We start from the raw sequence: 22,301 nt of genomic DNA, 5'->3' as shown, positions 1-22,301 counted from the left end.
GTGTGTAATACCCAGAGCTCATCAGATCAGGTGCCCTCCTTAACGCCCCTCCCCCAGTTACCCCGTCTTGAGGAGTTAGGGCTTCACCCTTACAGAACCCCAGTGGAGAAAAGCTGCCAGAAAGATGGATTCCTTTAATGTTTAGCATAAGCACAACAAAGTCAGGAAGGCAAATATCCTTAATATTTATATATCCATAAAATAAAGAAAATATGTTATATGTTTTTACATCCCTTGCTGATTGGGATTGTTTATTTCAAAGACTTCTGATATACTCATCAAGAAAACGGAGGATGGAGGGTAATTCGGGATGGAGAAAAGAGGTTGAGAGAACAGCATGGTGAGGTACCTGTGCAAAATACAGCTTCAGCTTCTTCCCGTTGAAGTCTGTTTCGTTGAGTTCTATTCGTGCTCTTGCTGCTGCTTCTGGTTTGCTGAAATTTATTCTGACTCTCCGAAAGCTCTTAAACAACTGAAATGTCACCTGGTCGTCATAGATAGTGAAAAGTGCTTCAAATCTCTCCTAAAAATTAAGGTTTAATAAATGAACAGTTTAGAAAACGAAATGTAACAAAACAGACCTAAGAAAATTCTCAGTACCTTGAGAAATACTCCTTAGGCTTGCCCATGGTAACATAATAAAGGAATCTGTCAATTAGCTTTGTTTTTGGTTTCTGCGAAGATCCTTCAACTGTTGATACTGAGGTAAAAATAATTTGTTAACTTTTCTCAATTTGAATATTTTCCTACTACTTTGCAACATTTCTCCTGTTTGACAAAATATAAAAAGATTTGTGACCAAATATGTATTCTTCTAATGTTCAGATATCCCTTATAATTCAGAAAACATCATCTGCTTAAAAATTATAGTATTTTTGCTCATTCATTAAAAAAAATACATATTAAGCAGCTGACTGCATGTCAGGCCTTTACATTAAGTGCTGGGCTTCCAACGTATCACAAGCTGCCTCAAAGGAAGATGAATAGATCAAGTCTGTTTTTATTTATTATCTCTATGTATTAAAGTAATATGGACAAATACATATTATAGATATAGTAAGGACTTTGACATGGCACTTCGGTTCTTAAAAATAAATGTGCACAGGTAAATGTATTAAATCCTAATAATTATTAACACTTCTAGGTATATTTCAGTTTCCTCAGCATCCATTTCAAAGATGGTTGGCTTTGTCACTCTTAAAAAAAATTAGAATTTAGACTTTGTGAAACTGCATTTCATTTAATTCTTGGCAGATGCTAACATTTTGAATATTAAGTGAGTATAAAAATTCCCACATGAGATGGTTAAGAAATGTCAACCCTGAGGGGCACCTGGGTACAGTAGGCTAAGGATCTGACTCTTGACCTACCTCAGGTCATGGTTTCAGGGTCATGAGTTCAAGCCCTGTGTTATGAGTACAAGCCTACTTAAAAGGAAGGAAGGATGGAAGGAAGGAAGAAGGAAAAGGAAGGAAGGGAGGAAGAAAGAAAGAAGGGAAGAGGGAGGGAAAAGAAAAAAGAGGAAAAAAAGAAAGAAGAAAAGAAAAATATCAATACTGAAGGCAGAGGAAATGGAAAGTAGGGAAGAACGAATTAAGCATGGTTTATGTTAGTATTCTGTCATTCTGTACATTAGTTTCCCTTGCTGAGGGTAAAGGACCATGTATTTATTCCTAATTCCCACAACAATGAATTTTTAAAAAAGATTTTATTTATTTGACAGAGATCACAAGTAGGCAGAGAGGCAGGCAGAGAGAGAGAGGAGGAGGCAGGCTCCCCACGGAGCAGAGCCTGACATGGGGCTCGATCTCAGGACCCTGAGATCATGACCCGAGTCAAAGGCAGAGGCTTAACCCACTGAGCCACCCAGGCACCCCAACAATGAATTTTTTGTAGTCACAATAACACATGATCTCGCAAATGAAACAGCTACTTGCTAATTAAATCCTACTTCCTTTCATAACATTTTTTTTCTCACTCCAGAAATACACCGTCACTGAATGTTAACAGGCAGGTGACAGCCATAGGTTCTATGGGTCTCTCACTTCTGAATTCTAGTATCTGTGAATGCATTCAGCATTATACAAAAACAAAGCCATGCAAAAGCCAATCAGTAAGCATCTTCTAAGTTTTGTCAGATCCTTCTCTTTCTTTCCCATTTTCATGGAGCACAAAACAGTTTGAGAAATGTGTGACTTCTCATTGTGAGGTACAGTAGAGCACAGACAGAATTAACATGGAGGCAAAATGATCACTGTTTCCGTGTGAGGAACAACGTGAGCCTTTGGCTGGTAGCTCTGCCCTCCTGTGAACCCACAGGTACCAACAGGTGGATTCCTGAAGGGGTGCCCCCGACAACCAGATGTGGACACAAAAGGGGTTTGGACAACTGCAGGGAGGTCATGATTTGCCCACATGCACTGAAACTAACTGGCGAGAAACGTAATTCATTCAGAAACAAAAGTATTACTTTTCTCCTTAGAATTGTTTTAGAAATAATGCACTTTTATATGTTTCTGATTTCTTGAGTATTAAAAATGAACACCGTCCTGTTAAAGGGTAAGGCTTGCACATTTGCTTCTGACAAAAGGAAGATCCCAGAAAATCCCAATGGCCACGGACCACTCTCTTTCTCCAGCGGTCTCTTAGTATCCCTTCAGGCAGTACATCTATAGGAATAAGACAGTTAATACTGCCTAAAAATCAATCCCTAGGGCTTTTCCTGTTATAGAAGTTTTCCACCAAATATAGATCAGAAGCTGCTTTCTATGCTGAAATCACCCATGCAATTAGCAGTAGAAAGCACTACAAATACCTTACATCTAAAATATGTAAAGACAACATGTAGCCGATAGCTTTCTTGGGAATTCCAGAAAAGTACTTTGCAGCTGGGTAACAAGCCAACTAAAATCATGAGGCGAGAAAAGTAGAAAAGGTTTTATGGGAAGGTTGGTTTCGGGGAGATGAGGGTAGCAGCTAGGTGTGTATTTCTCGACCTTTCTGGAAACACCACTGCCCTATCTTCTCTTCCCCATCCCAAAGCAGCTAAGGCGAGGCTTTTTTTTTTTTTTTTAATCAATTTCACTGAGGAATTAATTATGAAAATAATTTTGTTGCACCCCTTTGCCTTGGACATAAGAGCCTGAGGGGCCCACCACGTCTGCACGTTAAGAACAATTTCACTGTTGAGAAGCAGCAATGTTTCAACCCATTCAGCTGTGAAATTATCTCTGGAGTCCTACGGCAAAAAATTTTTCATGTTCTATGTCTGTCTGTAAATATGAAATAGAAAATTCCATCTCTCCAGCAGGTTTGTGGATGTCAGAGACAAGGCCTCCATTTCCACCTGCAGAAAGGCAAGTGCCTTTGGTTCTCCTCCATATCACTGCTGACTACCAGGAAAGAAAGCTCCCAAACTCCTGGGCGTGGTAGATTTAAAACCCTGATCATTTGAGCACTTGTAATAGTTCTGGGCCCTAAATTCAGAAGTGCCAGAGGGGAGCAGAACACAGAGAAAATGTGAAAACCTTCTTTAACTGTTGCCCATAGTACTCATGTTGCTTTCAACACCGTTCCAGATCCGAAATAGGCATGAAACTCAATTAAAATTCAAGGAAATATGGAAGACTGTTTGCTATTGACATCTAGGTTTTAGTGGTTCATATGTTTATAGATGCATACTCTGCCTTATTGGAACACAAGTTCTTAGAGGGCTATTTTTCCCCCCAATCTATGATATTCCCTATTTACCATGTAGAAGAAAAGTAGTCAAACCAACGATAAATCGTTTTTGATGGTAGCAAACTACAAACTGGTACTAGGGTGGGGACAGAAATATTCTTAATGGGAGGGTCGACTACAGAGGCAGAGACTGTCAAAACTCATTAAGTTGCACACTTAAGACCTATACATTTACTGCAGCCAAGTATCACCAAATGAAAAAAAAGAATACGAAGAAAAAGAGTGACGCGAGGAGGGGAATGGGAGGAGGTGGCTACTGGAGTGACCTGTGGCCAGCCATGGAGGTGGCCCCTGGGCCATCACCACTGTTGCACGCAGCCTGTTGGAGCCAGAGCCTTGCACACCAGGGTCAGTCCCCCAACCTGGCTGGGAGCACAGCAAGCCTACCCTTTTCATCTTCACTTGGGACAACACATCCTTAGTCATCGGTAATCATTCTGGCTCTAGGAACTTCTTTTTTCTTCCATGGCCAGTTGAAAAGATGCAGAAGTGTGACTGTGCCTTTCCAGAAGAGGTGTGCCCAACGTAGAGCCCATGTTTGGGCAGGTTGGTGGCCAATCACCAGCCTCAAAACACGTAGAAAATAGGGTGCCTCTTTAGGAGAATGAGATCCACAACCACTATCACAGCTAACTGATTTTTTTTTCCCTAAAGATTTTATTTATTTGACAGACAGAGATCACAAGTCAGCAGAGAGGCAGGCAGAGAGAGGTGAAGAAGCAGGCTCCCTGGTAAGCAGAGAGCCCGATGCGGGGCTCGATCCCAGGACCCTGGGATCATGAGCTGAGCTGAAGGCAGAGGCTTTAACCTGATGAGCCACCCAAGTGCCTCCTAATTGTGACTTTAACAGTGAAGGGCAGGGCCCCTCCGTCTAATGAGATCCCAGATCTTGACAGTCCCCAGGCAGCAGCGATGGCTTTTTCTCTTTGCCCGAAGGTCAGCTGTTTATTGAAGAGCAGAGAAGACAGAGGAGCAGACTGCAAGGCCTCCTGGAGGAAAGGGCAGATGGAACAAGCCAGTGGCGTGGGCAGACAAAAAGAGAAAAGCAGAGAATTCTGCCGCTGCTCAGCATGTCCTCTCCTGCCCCACTGAGCACTGTGCTGCTGGGGATCTAGAAGTGGCAGTTTGGTTATGGGCGGGCATTACCTAATCAAAGGACTCAAGATGGCCCATGCAACATTTCAGGTTTGTAAGCTCGTCCAGGTGCTGGAGCTCAAACATTGTTTGGATCCAAGACACCAGAGATGAGAAAAAAATCACACAAGTGGGTTCTTTCCAGAAGACCATGTGAATTTTCCCAGGCACGAGTGAAACAGTGTTGGTCATCCAAACTGCTGTACAAAGTACCTAGGCTTCAGGGGTCAAGGTCAGGATTGTAGGATTCATGCACAAGGAAATCCATGACTGCTCACCAGGAAGTCCAGTTGAATCTTCACTTCCTTCTTCCTGGTCTCCTTGCTGAGGAAATTGCAGAGATTAGGGAAGTCCAGCCTCAGGCTTCTTTGGGAGTCAGGAGAAGGCGGGGGGTGGGGCAGCCTACAGGTGCTCTACTGGCTCGTCACCACGGTGATCTCTTTCCTATGACTTTGGTGTTGGAGCACTGGCTTTGATGAGCATACCAAACCCTTCTCTACATCTGAGAGGAGGACATAAGTAGACACCACCCATTCCTGAGCAACAGAAGCTCTCTGCTCACTGGCCTTTATCATGGGTAAAATATTCCTTTCTCCATCCAGTTAAAAGAGACCCGTCCCAGTCCCGTCTTCAAACATGAGACCACAAAAGCAAGACTGCAGGAGGAATCCACAACCTGGACAGAAAACTTCAGGAAGCTCTGATGGCTTCTACCAACGATTTATGTTCTCAAGGAGCAGAGCTCTCCAGCCAGACTGTCTGGATTTGACTCCTCGCTGTTACGTAGCTGTGACCTTGGGCAGGTCACTTATCTTGGCTGTGCCTAGTTTCCTTACCTGTTCCTTGAGGACAGTAAAAGTACCCACTTCACTGGGTTATTGTGGAGGACAGAGTGAACACTCATGGCTCTTGGAACGACAACAGTGAGTACTGTTACTGCTGCTAACAGAATTAGGGCAGGGCTTTGCCAACAGTCTTCTTGCTATTCTGTGGTCGCAAAAAATAGCTGCTCTTCTGTACGATGTGGATTCCCCAAGGAGGTGAATGCATGGCAGCAACATGGCAGCAACACGGCATCAAAGGATGGCACTGGCATGTACTCTGGAGGTCACCACTGGAAAGTTGGAATTTGCCCTTCCTGATAGTCCTTTAGTGATTCAGATACAGCAACGCTGCTGGAGCAGTCCCCTGGGGACACGCCTTCCCAGGAGAACTGGCTGTGCTGGAGAACACAGTACACCAGTGATTACTGTCCATCCTTGGGGGATCTTCCCAACCTGACCTGTGACCATGACCTTTCGAAGCAGAGACGGCTGCTTCTCTGTTAGGACATGAGGAACTTGGGTTCCTCTGCTATGAATTTGGGACTTGAGTTGAGGGTGAGAAAAGCAAGAATTTTTTCTTTTTTGGTAGTTATAGCAGAATTCTTCATATTCAAAAAATACATAGTTTTCACTTCCTTGGCTTTTAATCTTTATAAATTTTATCTTTGTTTTGTTTGCTATTTCTTAAAATTAACTGTTTGGAGATGGTCTTGAAAATGCCTTGTTATGCATGTATTCACGGTGCTAAGCTAGCACAGGGGAATGAAAAACCATCTAAAACAAATGGAGGGGTACCTGGGTGGCCCAGTGGGTTAAGCCTCTGCCTTCGGCTCAGGTCGTGATCTCAGGGTCTTGGGATCGAGCCCCACATCCAGGCTCTCTGCTCAGCAGGGAGCCTGCTTCCCTGCTCTCTCTCTCTGCCTGCCTTCCTGGCTACTTGTGATCTCTGTCAAATAAATAAACAAAATCTTAAAAAAAAAATTAAACAAATGGAAAAGGCTGCTATGAAGTTACTGAAGTACAGAAGAAAAATGTGAAGCAGAAAGACAGGATTCTCTTTAATTGAGGCCAATTATGCACAAAGATCAAGAATGTTCCATCCTTGGGCTTGCCCATGTGACCTCCATCTAGACTCTTCCTTGCTGTTCATCCACACTCCCTCATTCAATAAGACTCGTCCGACCCTAGGTGCTGAGGCTACTGCAAGGACCACATACTGACTGTGATTTGTCCAGGGTACAAGTTTGTTTTCTGGTGGTGTTTTCTTCAAGGACATTAGAGGGGAAAGGTCATTTTGAAAGCTAGAGACCCATCTTTCCAAAGACATGTAAACTTGAAAGAATGTCACAAACGGCCATGAGAAGGAACTTATGTGTGTTACTTGTTCTTTAAAATAGAAAAAGGTTGGGGGAGGGCCTGGGTGGCTCAGTTGTTTAAGCGACTGCCTTAGGCTCAGGTCATGATCCTGGAATCCTGGGATCAAGTCACACATCGGGCTCCCTGCTCGGGAGTCTGCCGCTGACCTCTCTCCTCTCATGCTCTCTCTCTCTCTCACAAATAAATAAAATCATTTAAAAAAGAAAGAATAGAAAAAGAAAAGGGTAGGGGTGCCTGGGTGGCTCAGATGGTTAAGCGTCTGTCTGCCTTCACTCGGGTCATGATCCTGGGATCCTGGGATCGAGTCCCGAGCCCTGCTCAGTGGGGAGCCTGCTTCTCCCTCTCTCTCATGAATAAAGAAATAAAATCTTAAAAAAAAAAAAAAGAAAGAAGAAAAAGGTAGCCTTCTTCTTGCTGAACATTTTGTCTAGAAGCTTTTAGGCAAAGCCAAGTAAAGTAGGTGCGTCCATGCTGATGGGGAGCAGGGAGCTACAGGGTCAGAGGGTGTCTGAGTCCCAGCAGGGGGAAGAAAGTGGCCAACTGGGAGGCAGGCCTGGCCTGGGGTGCAGGAACCCAACAGGGTCAGGTCAGTGTGTCCATGAGAGGCAGCCCAGCACGGGCACGGGAACTCAGGGGGCTGAGGAGGGTGCCCGGGCGGGAAGACGGCCCAGAGCAGGGAAAGAGGGAAGGCATCTCAGCAAAGGGGCAGGCTGACAGGGTGTCGAAGCCCAAGTGAAGGGAGAAGGGTGAGGAGGGAGGTCTGTGCAGGGAGGCCATCCAGCGTGGGGTCCTGGTGCCCCAGGGGGGTCAGCATGGTCTGTGTGGGGGGTGGCCCAGCACAGCATCCTGGATCCCAGGCAGGGTGAGCTTGGTGCTCTGGGACTGTGAGAACCTGGGTGGGGTGCAGAGGATTCTCCCGTGGGGGGTCCGGGCGCAGGGCGTTGGAGCACAGGGCAGGTAAGGAGGGCATCCCCAGGGGAAAGAGGGTGGACTGTGGCAGTAACATACAGACCAGTGACTGCATAAGTAAATAATAAGACAACAGAAGCTAGTTTTCTCTCCGTCAAATAGGACTTACAAAGCTGAAACGGGAGAAAAGTAGAAATGAATTCTTTAGTGCTGGCCTGGACTTGGCAAGTATAACTGGAAACACACAGATGCACGTATCTAGATATTTCCTGGCTCTGTCCGCCGAGATGCCCAGGGACAGTGGTAGCTGACTCGCACGCATATCCTGGTTTCTGGAACTCTGGAGGGAGGCAGGGCTCCTCGGAAAAGTGGCTGGATCTAGGGCTGGGCAGGCAAGGTACAGAATAATTCTGGAATATCTTGTTGTGTTTCAGAGTTTAAAGGTGTACTCAGGAATGATGCGCACGTGTCAGAGACACAGAAGCCATCTTGAAAGAGCCACCACTGGCTGAACCAAGGACAAATCAAAGTCATGACAGTTAACAGGTTACAACCAAGGAACAAGATCAGAGACCATGAACTGTACGGATATAAATAAATGAATATGTTAAAACTCTGATGGGGGAAGCAGGACATTTACAAACACCTCCCACAAAATAATTACTAATTACAAGGAGAATGAGAATAACTCGACAGTGGTCATGATGAAGTTCTAGAACCTAGATAAGGTTCAGTGGGCTGAGGTCTGGAGCTGATGACCAAGAAGGAATTCTTGAGACATCTTTGGTGCAAAATGGTGGTTTATTAAAGCACGGGGACAGGACCCGTGGGCAGGCAGAGCTGCTGCCCCGGGTTGTGAGGGATGGCAGGTTATATACCTTGCGTTGGGGGGGGTGGTGAAGGGATAGGAGATTCTTGGTGGGTTGTTATGATCCTGCTATCATTTACATTCCCTTCTACCTCAGCTTCCTCCAGTTTATGGTGGGGAGGGAGACATTAGGGCTTCAGGAACTGATTTGCCTCTGGAAATTTGTGCTATTGATAAGGTAACCTCCCTGTTTGTAGATCTCTAGGACATCTGCAGAGCAAGGGAGATTCCTGTTCTGCAGGACTGTGATCCCTGCAAGTTAACTATTTATCATTTTATGGCAGTCAGGGGTGCCTGAGGAATGCTACACATATTACAGAGGGGAGCGGGTGGAGAGGGGGGTGCGAGGCGCCAGCTTTTGCTTTGTCCTCAGTCAGCCTCCTGCTCCCTCATCAGTCATGCCTGGTGGACACCACCTTAGTCAAGGGCTCCAGGTGAATTTTGTTGGGAGTGGGTCCAAGGTCACCACCTGACAGGACGCAGTGACAAGAGCATCACTTCTGTGACATTCCTGCCAGACACACAACATCAATCTAATCCCGAGGAAACATCCCACAAGCCCGAATTGAGAGATATGCAATAAAATAACCAGCCTATAACCTTTGCGTGTGAACCCCAAGACAGACCCGGGGAGACCAGACATTCTCCCAGACTGAAGGAGACTAAAGGCATCTGTCAACTAAAGACAATGCTTCCAAAGGAGGTGGAGTTTTTGATATAAAGGCCATTATTGAGACAACTGGCAAATCTTGAATGGGAGCCTGGGGATGAGAAGGGCTAATACACCAGTGTTAATTTCCTGAGTTTTGTGTTTTCTGCTAGGCGAAGGTCCTTGTTTGCAGGAAACACATATTATAGTATTGGGGTGATGGCCATCATTGTTGGCAACTTAACCTCAAAATGGTTCAAGAAAAAAAAAAAAAAAGAGTTCTTTGTGCTCCCAAACCAGTAAAGATATCTTGATATGTACTCCCAATATATTTCAGTTACCTAAACACACACACACACACACACACACACACACACATACATACGTTACAGACATGTTGTGGTACCCTTATATCGTCTATAAAACTCATAAAAATAGGGAATTTGGGTAAATTGGAAGGGGAGGTGAACCATGAGAGACTATGGACTCTGAAAAACAATCTGAGGGGCTTGAAGTGGCGGGGGGGTGGGAGGTTGGGGTACCAGGTGGTGGGTATTATAGAGGGCACAGCTTGCATGGAGCACTGGGTGTGGTGAAAAAATAATGAATACTGTTTTTCTGAAAATAAATAAATTAAAAAAATAGAATGTATATCAGATTAGGAAATAAAAGAAATAAAAGGACATGGTCATTAAAATTAGTTTATGAAGCTTCCACATAAGCCTTGGGGAGTACTGGTATCGTGGCCCTGTAGATGATGCTCCCAGGCTCATTCAGCACATACTTAAATAAGCAGCAAGTCTTAAAAGCCGGGCTCTGGACCAGGCAGTGTGGCAGTGACACACGTGCCCATTCGGAGCTTGCTCATTCCTGAGTTCTCCCCACCATAGGAGCCCTGCTTTGGACAGATTAGGAACGTCCACACTGGGATAATCCAGCTGTTTCTTAGAACCCGAGAGCCTTGAGTCCTGCCTTGACTTGGGGAATAGCAGATCTTTCCCAACGGAAATGAGATTATTGGGGGGAAAAAAAATCTTTGATGTAGGACAGATGCCATCGTATGCGCTGATAAAGGTAAACTAGAAGGCATTTTGACTATCTGTACACATTAGAGAAAAGTTATTTGAATGATGGTAGGATAAATTTCAATTAAATTATAGGAAGCCAAGGATGACTCACTATTACACTGGTTCTTTCTCATCATTCAGGTTTCGGCTCAAATGCCACTTGTTCAGACAGGTCTGCCCTGACCACTCTTGTTAAAAATGACCACCTAGCAAGCCACTCCCTATCACTCTATTTTATTTTCTTTGTGGTACATGTTATATTGGAATGTCTTACTCGTTTGCGTGTCAATTTTTCTCTCCCTATGCTCCACGGGGGCTGGCACCTTTTCTCAATCACCGTGGTCTCCCTAGAACCTGTAAATGACCGTGGCTGGCACAGTGTTCAACGATACTGCTTATGTGCACCGAGCCAGACTGCAGAACCTGCAAACCCATGTCTAAGACCATGACAGCAAAGCTCCTTACAAGTTGGTGATATCTTAATACTGCTGGTCATTAGGATACCGGATTACCTAATGAACTGATTCCAAGTCCTTTTTAACTCGGTTTTGAGATGATATATTCACAATGGAAACCATAAATATAACTGAAGGTAACTGGAGATACTTTCTCATTTCAGAAGATCCTAAGGTATCTGAAAATCCCTACGTGTTATAATACACTGTGGTGTGTGGTCGGAGGACCCAGCGCGAGTCCATGAATTTACTACTAGTCCATGATATGGTTCAGCAGAGAAATTGAGAAAAAGTGTCTAGAACCATTCTGGCAAGCTTACACTGCTGTGACATTAGTGCATTTTACAAAAACCAGTCTGAGATAGTTTGGAGGAAAAAACTGGTCCTCCACTGAGAAGTGAGTCTGAGAAGCAGTCATTTATAGTTTACCCAGAAATTCATTAAAAAGTAACAAAAACGTTCAACGACCAGACTGGCAAAAATCTTAAATTCTGAGAACAGAATGTATGGGAGATGCTGTGGTACACTGGAAACTCTTCTAAGAGGGGCTGGCAGGAATGCAAACAGGTACAAGCAACTTTAGACACCGCTGGACAGTATTTGTTAGCACTGAAGAAACGCAACCCTTACAAGCCAGAAGCATCTGTCCTGTTATAACCCCTAAGGACCCCCCCACACCCCCACCTACAGAGGACATACACAGAACATTTGGCACCACAGCACCTGTGAAAAATAACCTAAATGTCCAACGTAAGAAGCTGTAAACAAATTATGGTATTTTATAGAATGGGACACTGTATAGCAAGCGAGACAATACGTATTTCAACATGGATTATTCTTACAAATAAAATGTTGAGGGGAAAAAAAAAGAATTCATACCATATGCCACTTATATACAATTTAAAATAATGTAAAATGTGATGTATTTCACTAGTGTTTTAGTTTTTAGCATTCAGATCCTGAATCTATCTTCTTAGACTTATACTTCCATATTTCATGCTGCTACTGTAACTGGTAACGTTTTTAAAATTTCAGTTTCCAAATGTTTACTGCTAGCACATGGACGGTAGAGCTGATTCTGTGTATTGACCTCATATCCTACAATCTTTCTGAACTCACTAGTTCTGACAGTTGCTATGTGGATTCCTTTCCAAATGGACAATCATGACAATTGAAAATAGAAAATTTTAAAAGTACAGTTGACACTTGAACAACAGTTTGAAGTGTCGGTCCATTTATATATGGATTTTTTTAATGCAGTATAGTCCTGTACATGTGATTTTAGTAACATTTTTCTTGTGATTTCAATAACATACTTTCTTGTGATTTTAATAACATTTTTTTCTAGCTCACTTTATTGTAAGAATCCAGTACATAGTATGTATAACATATAAAGTATGTGTTAATCGATTATGTTATTGGGAAGGCTTCTGGTCAACAGCAGGCGATTAGTTGTGAAATTCTGGGGGAAATCCCAAGTTTTTAACTCCATGGAGAGTAAGTGTTCTTAACCCCAGTATTGTTCAAGGATCAGTCATAGTATATGCACACACAGTTAAGTGGAAGCAGAAGAGAGACCAATATTTGATCACTGGACCTACAAATATGGCAATTTCATATGGTTAGACTTAATAAAAAAGTTGAAATTACACGGGAAATCATAAGCACTGAGTTCACGGTAATGGTTATCTGTAGGAGGAGACACAAGGGGTTCAAATTACATTAGTAACATTTTATTAGTTAAATTGGGTGGCCACATGGGTTTTCTTTACGTTAGTCTTTATCCTTCTCACATGACCTAAAAATTGCCCTTCGTTTAGGAGCTTGGGATGGTGCCTTCACACAAGATAAATAACCAAACTTGGAAGTTATTTGCCTGTGTCTTACCTGGACTCCTTGGGTGAGCAGAGGCCAAGGCAAGGTCGCACACAAGGGAGCCTGTTTGGGGAACTGACTGCACGGGACAGAGAGGGAACAGTGAAACAGGGAAGGACAGAAGGCCGGTCCTCCTCCTGTCCAGGTTTTGTTATCAAGCCGGTCACCTCTGTGGCCAGTCGGGGTGTGATCTGGCCGGGAGCCCTAAGAAGGCAGTGGACCCTCAGAGCTGGCTTCAGGGTCAGAAGAAGGGGGACTTATTCACTGGCTCTAGTCTCCCACTGGTCAAGGGTTTCCCTGTGGGATGCTGACTCCCTCACATTTTCCCTTCTGCAGAGGCATCAGGCCACCCCACACCGGCAGCAGAGAAACACTGGGATGACATGCAAGGTTATGATATAGTGGAGGCCGGTGGCTGAGGTTATACCTGTGCACAGCTGGCTCCTTAAGCAACATCTGGAGTGAGGAGGTGGGCCAAGAGGACGTGCACTGGGGCAACAGAGGGGCCCAATACATACAAATCACAAGCACACATGCACATGTGTGTGTGTAATATGTATGTGTGTGTATATGAGCATGATATATGTATGTATATATAAAAGCATATTACGAAGAATGTTAAGCTCAAGAAAAAAGGGTTCTTTTTTTAAACATCTTTTTACATACTTTTATTGTGGTAAAATATACGCAACACAGCATATGCTATTTTAACCATTTTTAAGTGTACAATTCAGTGGCATTAAACATCATCACACTGTTGTGAAACACCACACCCATCTTCAGAACTCTGTCGTCATCCCCAACTGAACCTCTGTGCCCACTAAACCATAACTCCCCACTCCCCAACCCCTCCGGCCCTGGCAACCACCTTTCCACTTTGCATCTCTCGGAGCCGGGCTACCCTCTCTTACAGATGAAGAGTCATACAATACTTGTCCCCTTATGTCTCTTATTTCACTTTGTATGTCTTTCAAGGGTCATACATGTTATCACATGTATCAGGACATCATTCACTTTTAAAGGTGAATAACATTCCACTGGATCTCTACACCGCCCTTTATACATTTATGCATCGATGGACCCATGGGTTCTTTCTGCCTCTTGGCGTTGCAAAGGAGGCTGCTATGAACATCGGCGCATGAATACCTCCTTGAGTCTCTGCTTTTTATTTTTAAAGATTTTATTTATTCATTTGACAGAGAGAGAGAGAGATCACAAGTAGGCAGAGAGGCAGGCAGAGAGAGGATGAAGCAGGCTCCCCACTGAGCAGAGAGCCCGATGCGGGGCTCAATCCCAGGTTCCTGAGATCATGACCTGAGCCCAAGGTAGAGGCTTAACCCACTGGGCCACCCAGGCGCCCGAGTCCCTGCTTTTTAAACGTATCCAGAAGCAGCGTCCTGGACCTTACGGTAACTCTATGCTTAAAATTCTGTGAGGAACTGCCCCGGTTTTTGACAGCAGCTGCACCATTTTGCATTCTTACCAACAATGCACAAAGGTTCCAATTTCTCCACATCCTTGTCAACACCTGCTCTGTTTTTAGGATAGCAGCCATCCTAATGAGGTGTGAGGTGGCATCTCACTGTGATTTTGATTTGAACTGCCCTAATGGTTAGTGATGGTGAGCATCTTTTCATGTGCTTATTGGCCATTGGTGCATCTTCTCTGGGGAAATATCTAAGTTCTCTGCCCATTTTTCAAGTGGGTTGTTTGGTTTTTGTTGTGGAGTTTTGGGATTTCTTTATACATTCTGGATATTAATCCTTTACCAGATAATATGACTTGAAAATACTGCCGGCCATTCTGTGGGACTGCCTTTCCTGCCTTTCACTGAAGGTGTCCTCTGATGTCCACATTTTAAATTCTGATAAAATCCAACTTTTTTTTTCTATTGTTTCCTGTGCTTTGGGTGTCATATCCAAGAAATCATTGCCAAATCCAATGTCAAGAAGCTTTTCCTCTGTTATCTTCTAAGAGTTCTATGGTTTTAACTTCTGAGAGGTTTATGGTTTTTAACTGTGACATTTAGGTTCTTGATCCATTCTGAATTAAATTTTGCATAAAATAAGATAAGGGTCCAACTTCATTCTTTTGCATGTGGATCTCCATTTCCCCCAGAACCTTTTGTTGAAAAGACTGTCCTTTCCACATTGAATGGTCTTGGCACCCTTGTTGAAAATTATTTGACTATAAGTGCCAGGGCTCATTCTGGGCTCTCTATTCTATCGCATTGATCAATATGTTCATCTTTATGCCAGAAAAACAATGGCTTTTAAAAAAATTTATTGAAATATAATTGACATGTATGTACCCACACCGTTAAGATTACTGTAGCCCCGTAATAAGGGACATATCTTAACATAATAAAGGCCATATATGATAAGCCCACAGCTAACATCACATTCAATGATAAGGTGAAAGCCTTTCCTCAAAGATGAGGAACAAGACAAAAATGCCCACACTCACTACTTCTATTCCACACAGTAGTGGAAGTCCTAGCCAGAGCATTAGGTGAGAAAAAGAAATAAAATGATCCAAACTGGAAAAGAAGTAAAACTGTCACCATTTGCAGATGACATGATATACACAGAAAACCCCGAAGACTTAAAAAAAAAACACAACCTGTTAAAATAAATTCAGTGAAGTTGAAGGATATTGAAAACCCAAAAGTATGTCATATTTCTTATATTTATAACAAACTACCAGAAAGAGAAATTAAGAAAACAATCCCATTTATACTTGCATCAAAAAGTGTAAAATATGTAGGAATAAATTTAACTAAACAGGTAAAAAAAGATTTGTCTATTGAAAACTACAAGACAGAAATGAAAGAAACTGAAGAATTTATAAATAAATGGAAAGATATTCATGCTCATGGACTGGAAGAATCATTATTCTTAAAATGTCCATACTACCCAAAGCAATCTATAAATGCAATGAAATCACTATTGAAATTCCAACAGCATTTTTCGGAGAAATAGAATATAGAATCCTAAAAATCGTACAGAACTATAAAAATTCCTGAGTAGCAAAAGCCATCTTGAGAAAGAACAAAGCTGGAGGATCACACTGCCTGCTTTCAAATGATATTACAAAACTATAATAATTAAAACACTATGGTACTGGTATAAAATCAGACACACAGATCAATGAAACAGAATTAGAGTGTGGGGAAAGAAAACCACATATACACGGTCAATTAATTTTCAACAAAGGAGCCAAAAGCAAACGATGGGAAAAGAGCAGTCTTGTAAGTAAATGGTGCTGGGAAAATTGGACAGCTACACACAGAGAATGAACTCTAACCATTATCTTAGACCACATACAAAAATTCATCCAAAAATGGATTAAAGCCTTGGTGTAAGACTTTAAACTATAAGAAATCCTGGAAGAAAAAAAAAAACAGGTGATAAACTCTACGTCACAGGTCTTGGCAATGATTTTTTTTTAATCTGACACCAAAACCAAAAGGAACAAAACAAAAATAAGCAGGACTACATCAAACTGAAACACTTCTGCACAGCAGAGGAAACGGACAAAATGAAAAGGCGACCTACTGAATAGGGAAAATGAGTTTCAAGTCATGTATCTGGTTAAGGAGCTAACACCCAAAATATATAAAGAAACTCATAAACTGAATAGAAAAAACCCACACAATCTGATTTGGAAAATGGGCAGGAGATCTGAATAGCCATTTTTTTTTCCAAAGAAGACATACAAATGCCCAACAGGTATGCAAAAAGATGCTCAACATCACTAATCATCAGGGAAATGCAGATAAAACCACAGGATATCACTCTCACACCTGACAGTGTCAAAAAGAGAGGAGATAAGTGTTGGTGAGGATGTGGAGAGAAGGGAACCCCTGTGCACTACTGGTGGGAATGTAAATTGGTGTAGACACTGTGCAAAACGGTATGGAGGCGCCTCAAAAAATTAAAATGATCCAGCAATTCCACTTCTGGGTATTTATCCCAAGAAAACAGAAACACGAACTTGAAAAGGTATCTGCACCCCCATGTTTACTGCAGTATTATATACAATAGCAAAGACATGGAAACGGCCTCAGTGTCCATCGACGGATGAATGGATAAAGAAAATGTGGTGCGTGTGTGTGCTTGTACATACATACACACACACACACACACACACACAGAGGCACACAATGGAGTGTTATTTAGCTGTTAAAAAAAAAAAGAAATCTTGCCCTTTAGGACAACATGTATGGACCCTGAGGGCATTATGTTAAGTGAAATAAGTCAGACAGAAAAAGGCAACTACCATATGATCTCTTCTAGATAGGGGATTCAAAAAACAAAACAAACAAAATGAACTCATAGGTACAGAGAAGAGACTGGTGGTTGCCAGAGGCACGAGGAAATGGGGTGGCAAATGGGCAAAAGTGGCCAAAAGGTAGAAACTTCCCGTTATAAACTAATATTCTGCAGCTGCAGATATTACCAGTAAGGCTTTTATACAAAATTTACCATGACTAAGAACCATATATAAAAGGAAGTCCACTGACTGAACTACTCATAGAATTTCTAATGATACGACTTCCAATTTAATTTAGGTTAGATATAATCCCAAATGGTTTTTCAAATGAAAATAAATCAACAAGAACTCACCACCTTGGCAAGTTAAAAAAAAAAAAAAAACTTCCTAGGTTACACTTAAAAAAAGAAAAAAAAAAGAAGTTGGAACGGATATGATTGTGAGTTTTTTGAATGAATCCTTAGGATTATAATTTTAAGATAAAGCTAGTAATATGTGTGGGTCTTTCATGGATCACAAATAAACAACAAGGTTTATGTAATTATTATACAAAAATGCAGAGCTCTTAAAACTTTTGAGAAAACTAGGAAGGATGATTTCAAACGGTCTGCATCATGGCTGAGCTTGAGAAAGAAACGAAAACAAAGCTGAAAGGTACAAAACTGGCGGTTGCTCCTCACTCTACCCCGCCCTTCTTAACCGGGGCCCCTCCCTTCGGGCTCTCCTTCCACCTCTGCTGCCCTGGTCTTCACACGTTGTCCAGACATTCCTAAAACGTACTTCTGATCACCCTTTTGCTCAGAAGACTACTTCCCGAAGAAGGGCAAGCCCCTTGAACGTTGCAGGACGTCCCACGCTCACCTTTCCCGCTGGATTTAACTTCACCTTGGCTGCGTCTCACCTGTGCACCTGCCACAAGAGCTCCTCCCTGAAGTGTCCACACTTCCTGGAGTCAGCTCATGGGCTCGTTCTGTTCCCTCTGGCCAGAATTCCCCTTCCCTTCCCTGCTAACCTCCTCCCCGCTCACTCCGCTCTTCTCCAATGCCATCGCCCCGGAAGATCTTCCCTCCAGCTGGCTGTCCTCCTGTCCTCTGACACCTCAAGGTACTCAGTGCCTTGAAAGCCACTAGTGTTCCATCTTATGCCGAATTACATATCATCTCCCAGGCAGGGCTGTCTGTACATGGTCCGAGGCAGAAGCTGTTTCTATTCCTACTCTAGCTCTGGAAGCAAGTGGCACAGTGCCTTACGCACTTGAGTGCGTAGTGAGTCAAACCATATGAAGTTCTCTCCAAGAAAGTCACTGGAAGGAAAATTCTCTGGGTGCGCAGACAGTAAATTAAAGGGCTGGTATGTTGAGAAAAAAGTGTCAGCACATGCAAAATTTCTACCAATGACAAGAATATTTACTTTGGTACGACTGAGACCTATAGGCTTTTGTGAGGTCATGATGGAAAAAAAAAAAAAAGCCACACACAAAACCTCTCTTTCCAGGTAAATAATGAATGAACTAAAGGAGAGTAGCCTTTAAAAAATAAACTCAGTCATTTTTCCCCAAACTGTACAAAGTAATAACAAGAAATGCTAACAATTCTGTTACAATGAATTTATAAATAATCCTAATTATGTAATCAGCCTCAGAAAAAAGCTTAAAATACTTCTGGCTTGTATGAATTTACTCCCAAGTAATAGGAAGCCAGGATAAAAATCACTAGCTTTTCCTTAATCACAGGCTCCAAAAAATGAATAAATGAATTGAGTGAATGAATCAGGACTTCATAAGACCTGGTTCAGAGTTCACTAAAACCAGTGCTTCTCAAAGTAGTTGTGGGAGAAGGACTGACTAATTTTGAAATATTTCCTATGTCTTGCAGACCAGGACGCTCATAAAATACAGTTAAAAATGTTGCAGCAATGTCTAAGGGTTGATGCGTGCTTTTCTACATGTCACGGGCCAGGAACGAACTCGGCAAATGCACAGCAGCGATCTGCTCCTTCCCTGAGGCTCCACTGAACCCACTACCACATGCAGGGGGAGGCAGGAAGCGTGCCTACCTTCTGCTGTTGCACCTCAAACACCGCTTCGTGGACGCTGCAAGCAAAAAGTGAGGTAGGCAGATCACTGAAATCCATCATCTCTTCCAAATCATCTTCATTTTCACCAAAAACCATCTCTTCTTCCTCTTCTTGGTCACTGCTACAGAGATCTGACTGGCTATCATTCCAAGATTTCATAGTGTCCCCCAGCATTATCCCCTAACAGCAGGTCTTCGTTTTTAAAGTCCTAAGGTGTCTACAAGGCATCTGGTGTTAAAGAAAAAAAGAAAAGAAAAGAAAATAGCATAAAGATAAGATTGGGAAAACCAAATACTGTTTCAGTCAATTCTCAAGACAGCAATTCATCAACGGAAGCAATCTTGTTCAGCAAAGATAAACCAGAGTTGTTTTTTTTTTTTTTAAAGATTTTATTTATTTATTTGACAGAGAGAGATCACAAGTAGACGGAGAGGCAGGCAGAGAGAGAGAGATAGAGGGAAGCAGGATCCCTGCTGAGCAGGGAGCCCGATGCGGGACTCGATCCCAGGATCCTGAGATCATGACCTGAGCCGAAGGCAGCGGCTTAACCCACTGAGCCACCCAGGCGCCCCTAAACCAGAGTTTTAAATCAATTCATTACAGTCCTCACAAATTCTACATGTTCTACTCTGTTTATGTTCTACTTTGCTTAGCATATTTTATCTCGCATATTTTACTGGCAATGACATATGACCAAAAAAAGGCAAAAAGTTTTCTAGTGGAATTGGGGGAAAAAAGGGGGGGCGGGGGCAATACAAAATGAGTGAATCTGTACACTGGTTTACAAGCAGTAGGAAGGAAAATGTGAACCAGAACTGTCTTCACATATTTGTTTTGGGTTTTTGGTCTACAACACTGAAACTGGCAGCGTTTAAAAACCCACACGATTCATTCACCATCTGCACCGTGAAATCTGTCTGCAATGACATGACTTCACCTTTTTTAACCAGTCTGTTCTTTTTGACTGTACTCCCGAAGAATTAAGTTCAAAAGAACCAGAAGTTCTATATAAAGTAGGTCTTTGTTAATATTAGATATATTTAAGACGCCTGGGTGGCTCAGTCGGTTAAGGGTCTGACGCTTGATTTTGGCTCAGGTCATGATCTCAGTGAGATCATGGTGAGATCGAGCTCTGCGTCAGGCTCTGTGCTGGGTGTGGAGCCTGCTGAAGATTCTCTCTCTTCCTCTCCCTCTGCCCCTCTGAAATAAATAAATTAAACAACAAAAAAGAAATATTTTAAAAAGGCAAAATCTGACACAAACAATAATCAAAGAGATGTCCTTTTTCTGAGTATTTAAATATAAATAATTTTAACTCCAAGGCACTGAGCTGATAGTGTCCCTTTGTTAAATAATGGAACAGAGTCCGTCTTCTACGGACCTTATGTGCACGTCTGTCTCTTCTGATGAACTCCAAGCACAGTGCCTTGAGCATAACATATTTCTTTTCTTTTTTTTTAATTTAATTTTTTTTTAAGATTTTGTTTATTTGACACAGAGATCACAAGTAGGCAGAGCAACAGGCAGAGAGAGAGGGGAGAAGCAGGCTCCCTGATGATCAGAGAGCCCGATGCAGGGCTCAATCCTAGCACCCTGAGATCATGACCTGAGCCAAAGGCAGAGGCTTAACCCACTAAGCCACCCAGGTGCTTCCATAACATATTTCAATATGCTGAAATGGAATTTAAGAAATACCAATCAGGCACAGAAAAATTAAGTAGTCATGATTACTAGTAGTTTAATACTACTTCATTTGTGATCTCCCATGTTATTTCAAAGAACAAAATGCTGTAAATATATTGCTTATACAGAGTACATGACAGATATTAATGATAGGCTAAAAACAGCAGAGTTTTTTTAATCTTTTCATTATTCTACTACGCCCATCAGGAAAGACTAATCCCCAAAAGTAAAATCCTTACTCATTTTAATAAATGTTTTCTGGGGGTGCCTGGGGGGCTCAGTTGGCTAAGCATCAGCCTTCAGCTCAGATCATGTTCCCAGGGTCCTGGGATCAAGCTCCGCATCAGGCTCCTTGCTCAGCGGGGAAGCCTGCTTCTCCCTCTCCTACTCCCCCTGCTTGTGTTCCCTCTCTGGCTGTCACTCTGGGTCAAATAAATAAATAAAAATGTTTAAAAAAAGAGAGAGAAAATTAAAAAATTAAATATTTTCTGAATGCCCATTGTATGACAGGTATTATTAGGGATATTAGATGAGTAAGAAATAGTTCTTTCTCAAGAAGCTCCCACCAAAGCAGAATTTTTTCTCCTCCACAATGCTAACTGCTCCTAACTGTTCCATGAATTAGCTCCTATACTTTCAATTTTTCCTTCTCCATCTGTTCCTCTTCCTCAGCGAACACACCTATTTAAGATTTCCCACCCCCACCCACCCAATCTTAAAGAAAAAATAAAAAACAACACCTTTCCTTATGGATTCTACCTGCCCCTCCATCTACCTCTCCACCTGCCTCTCCTTCACCTTTCCTACCAATTCCCCTTCTGCTGTGTTGTTCCTCAACCATGGTCGCCGGCAAATTGAGTGCCACCGGACTTCTACCACTGTCGTCGGGCTGACCCTGCCCTCACAGGCCTGCGTCTGCGGCACCAGGCCCTGCTGCCCTCCCACTCACCCTGCAACCTGGCGGGGCCTCTGCCTTCCTGGCGCTCCCTCCTCCCCCCGCTCTTTGTCGATGGCTCCTGGGTCTCCACCTACCCTCTTGACTTGGGCTCTTTGAGGTTTCATCCCCTTCCTTCCTCCTCCTCTGATTCTTCTTGGGCGGTTTCACCCACACTCCAGCATTTAACCACTTAACCACCCGGGCTGCTCAGCTGTGTCTCCTGCTTACCCTAAGGTACACACACACACACACACACACACACACCACCGCACAGGGCTGAGGCTGCCTTTCACTCTCCACAGTCAACTGTAAGCTGGGAAGGTTGTCACCAGGGTAAGAGCAGAATCTGGGGCAATGAAGGGGAGGGGAGAGCTTGGAAAAAGTACACAACCCCAAGAGATTCTGGTCTGCTCCTAGCTCTTTCCGGCCTA

At 42.9% G+C, this 22,301-nt stretch overlaps 1 protein-coding gene across 1 annotated transcript in view; it reads right to left on the bottom strand.

Moving 5' to 3' along the window:
* Positions 1-22,301, bottom strand: part of RCAN3 (RCAN family member 3) — a 31,821-nt gene that overhangs the window by 3,693 nt on the left and 5,827 nt on the right. The window contains exons 2-3 of the mRNA XM_044237443.1: positions 19,230-19,478; positions 350-523 (exon numbers count right to left, since the gene is read on the bottom strand). Of these exons, the coding sequence (XP_044093378.1) occupies positions 350-523; positions 19,230-19,424 (369 nt within the window). The 5' untranslated portion in view covers positions 19,425-19,478. The remainder of the gene's footprint in view (positions 1-349; positions 524-19,229; positions 19,479-22,301) is intronic.

This window comes from Neovison vison, chromosome 2, assembly GCF_020171115.1.
Source record: "Neovison vison isolate M4711 chromosome 2, ASM_NN_V1, whole genome shotgun sequence".
Classification (NCBI taxonomy): domain Eukaryota; kingdom Metazoa; phylum Chordata; class Mammalia; order Carnivora; family Mustelidae; genus Neogale; species Neogale vison.
The sequence above is the reverse complement of the archived record's forward strand: the minus strand, read 5'-3'. Positions and strand labels throughout refer to the sequence as shown.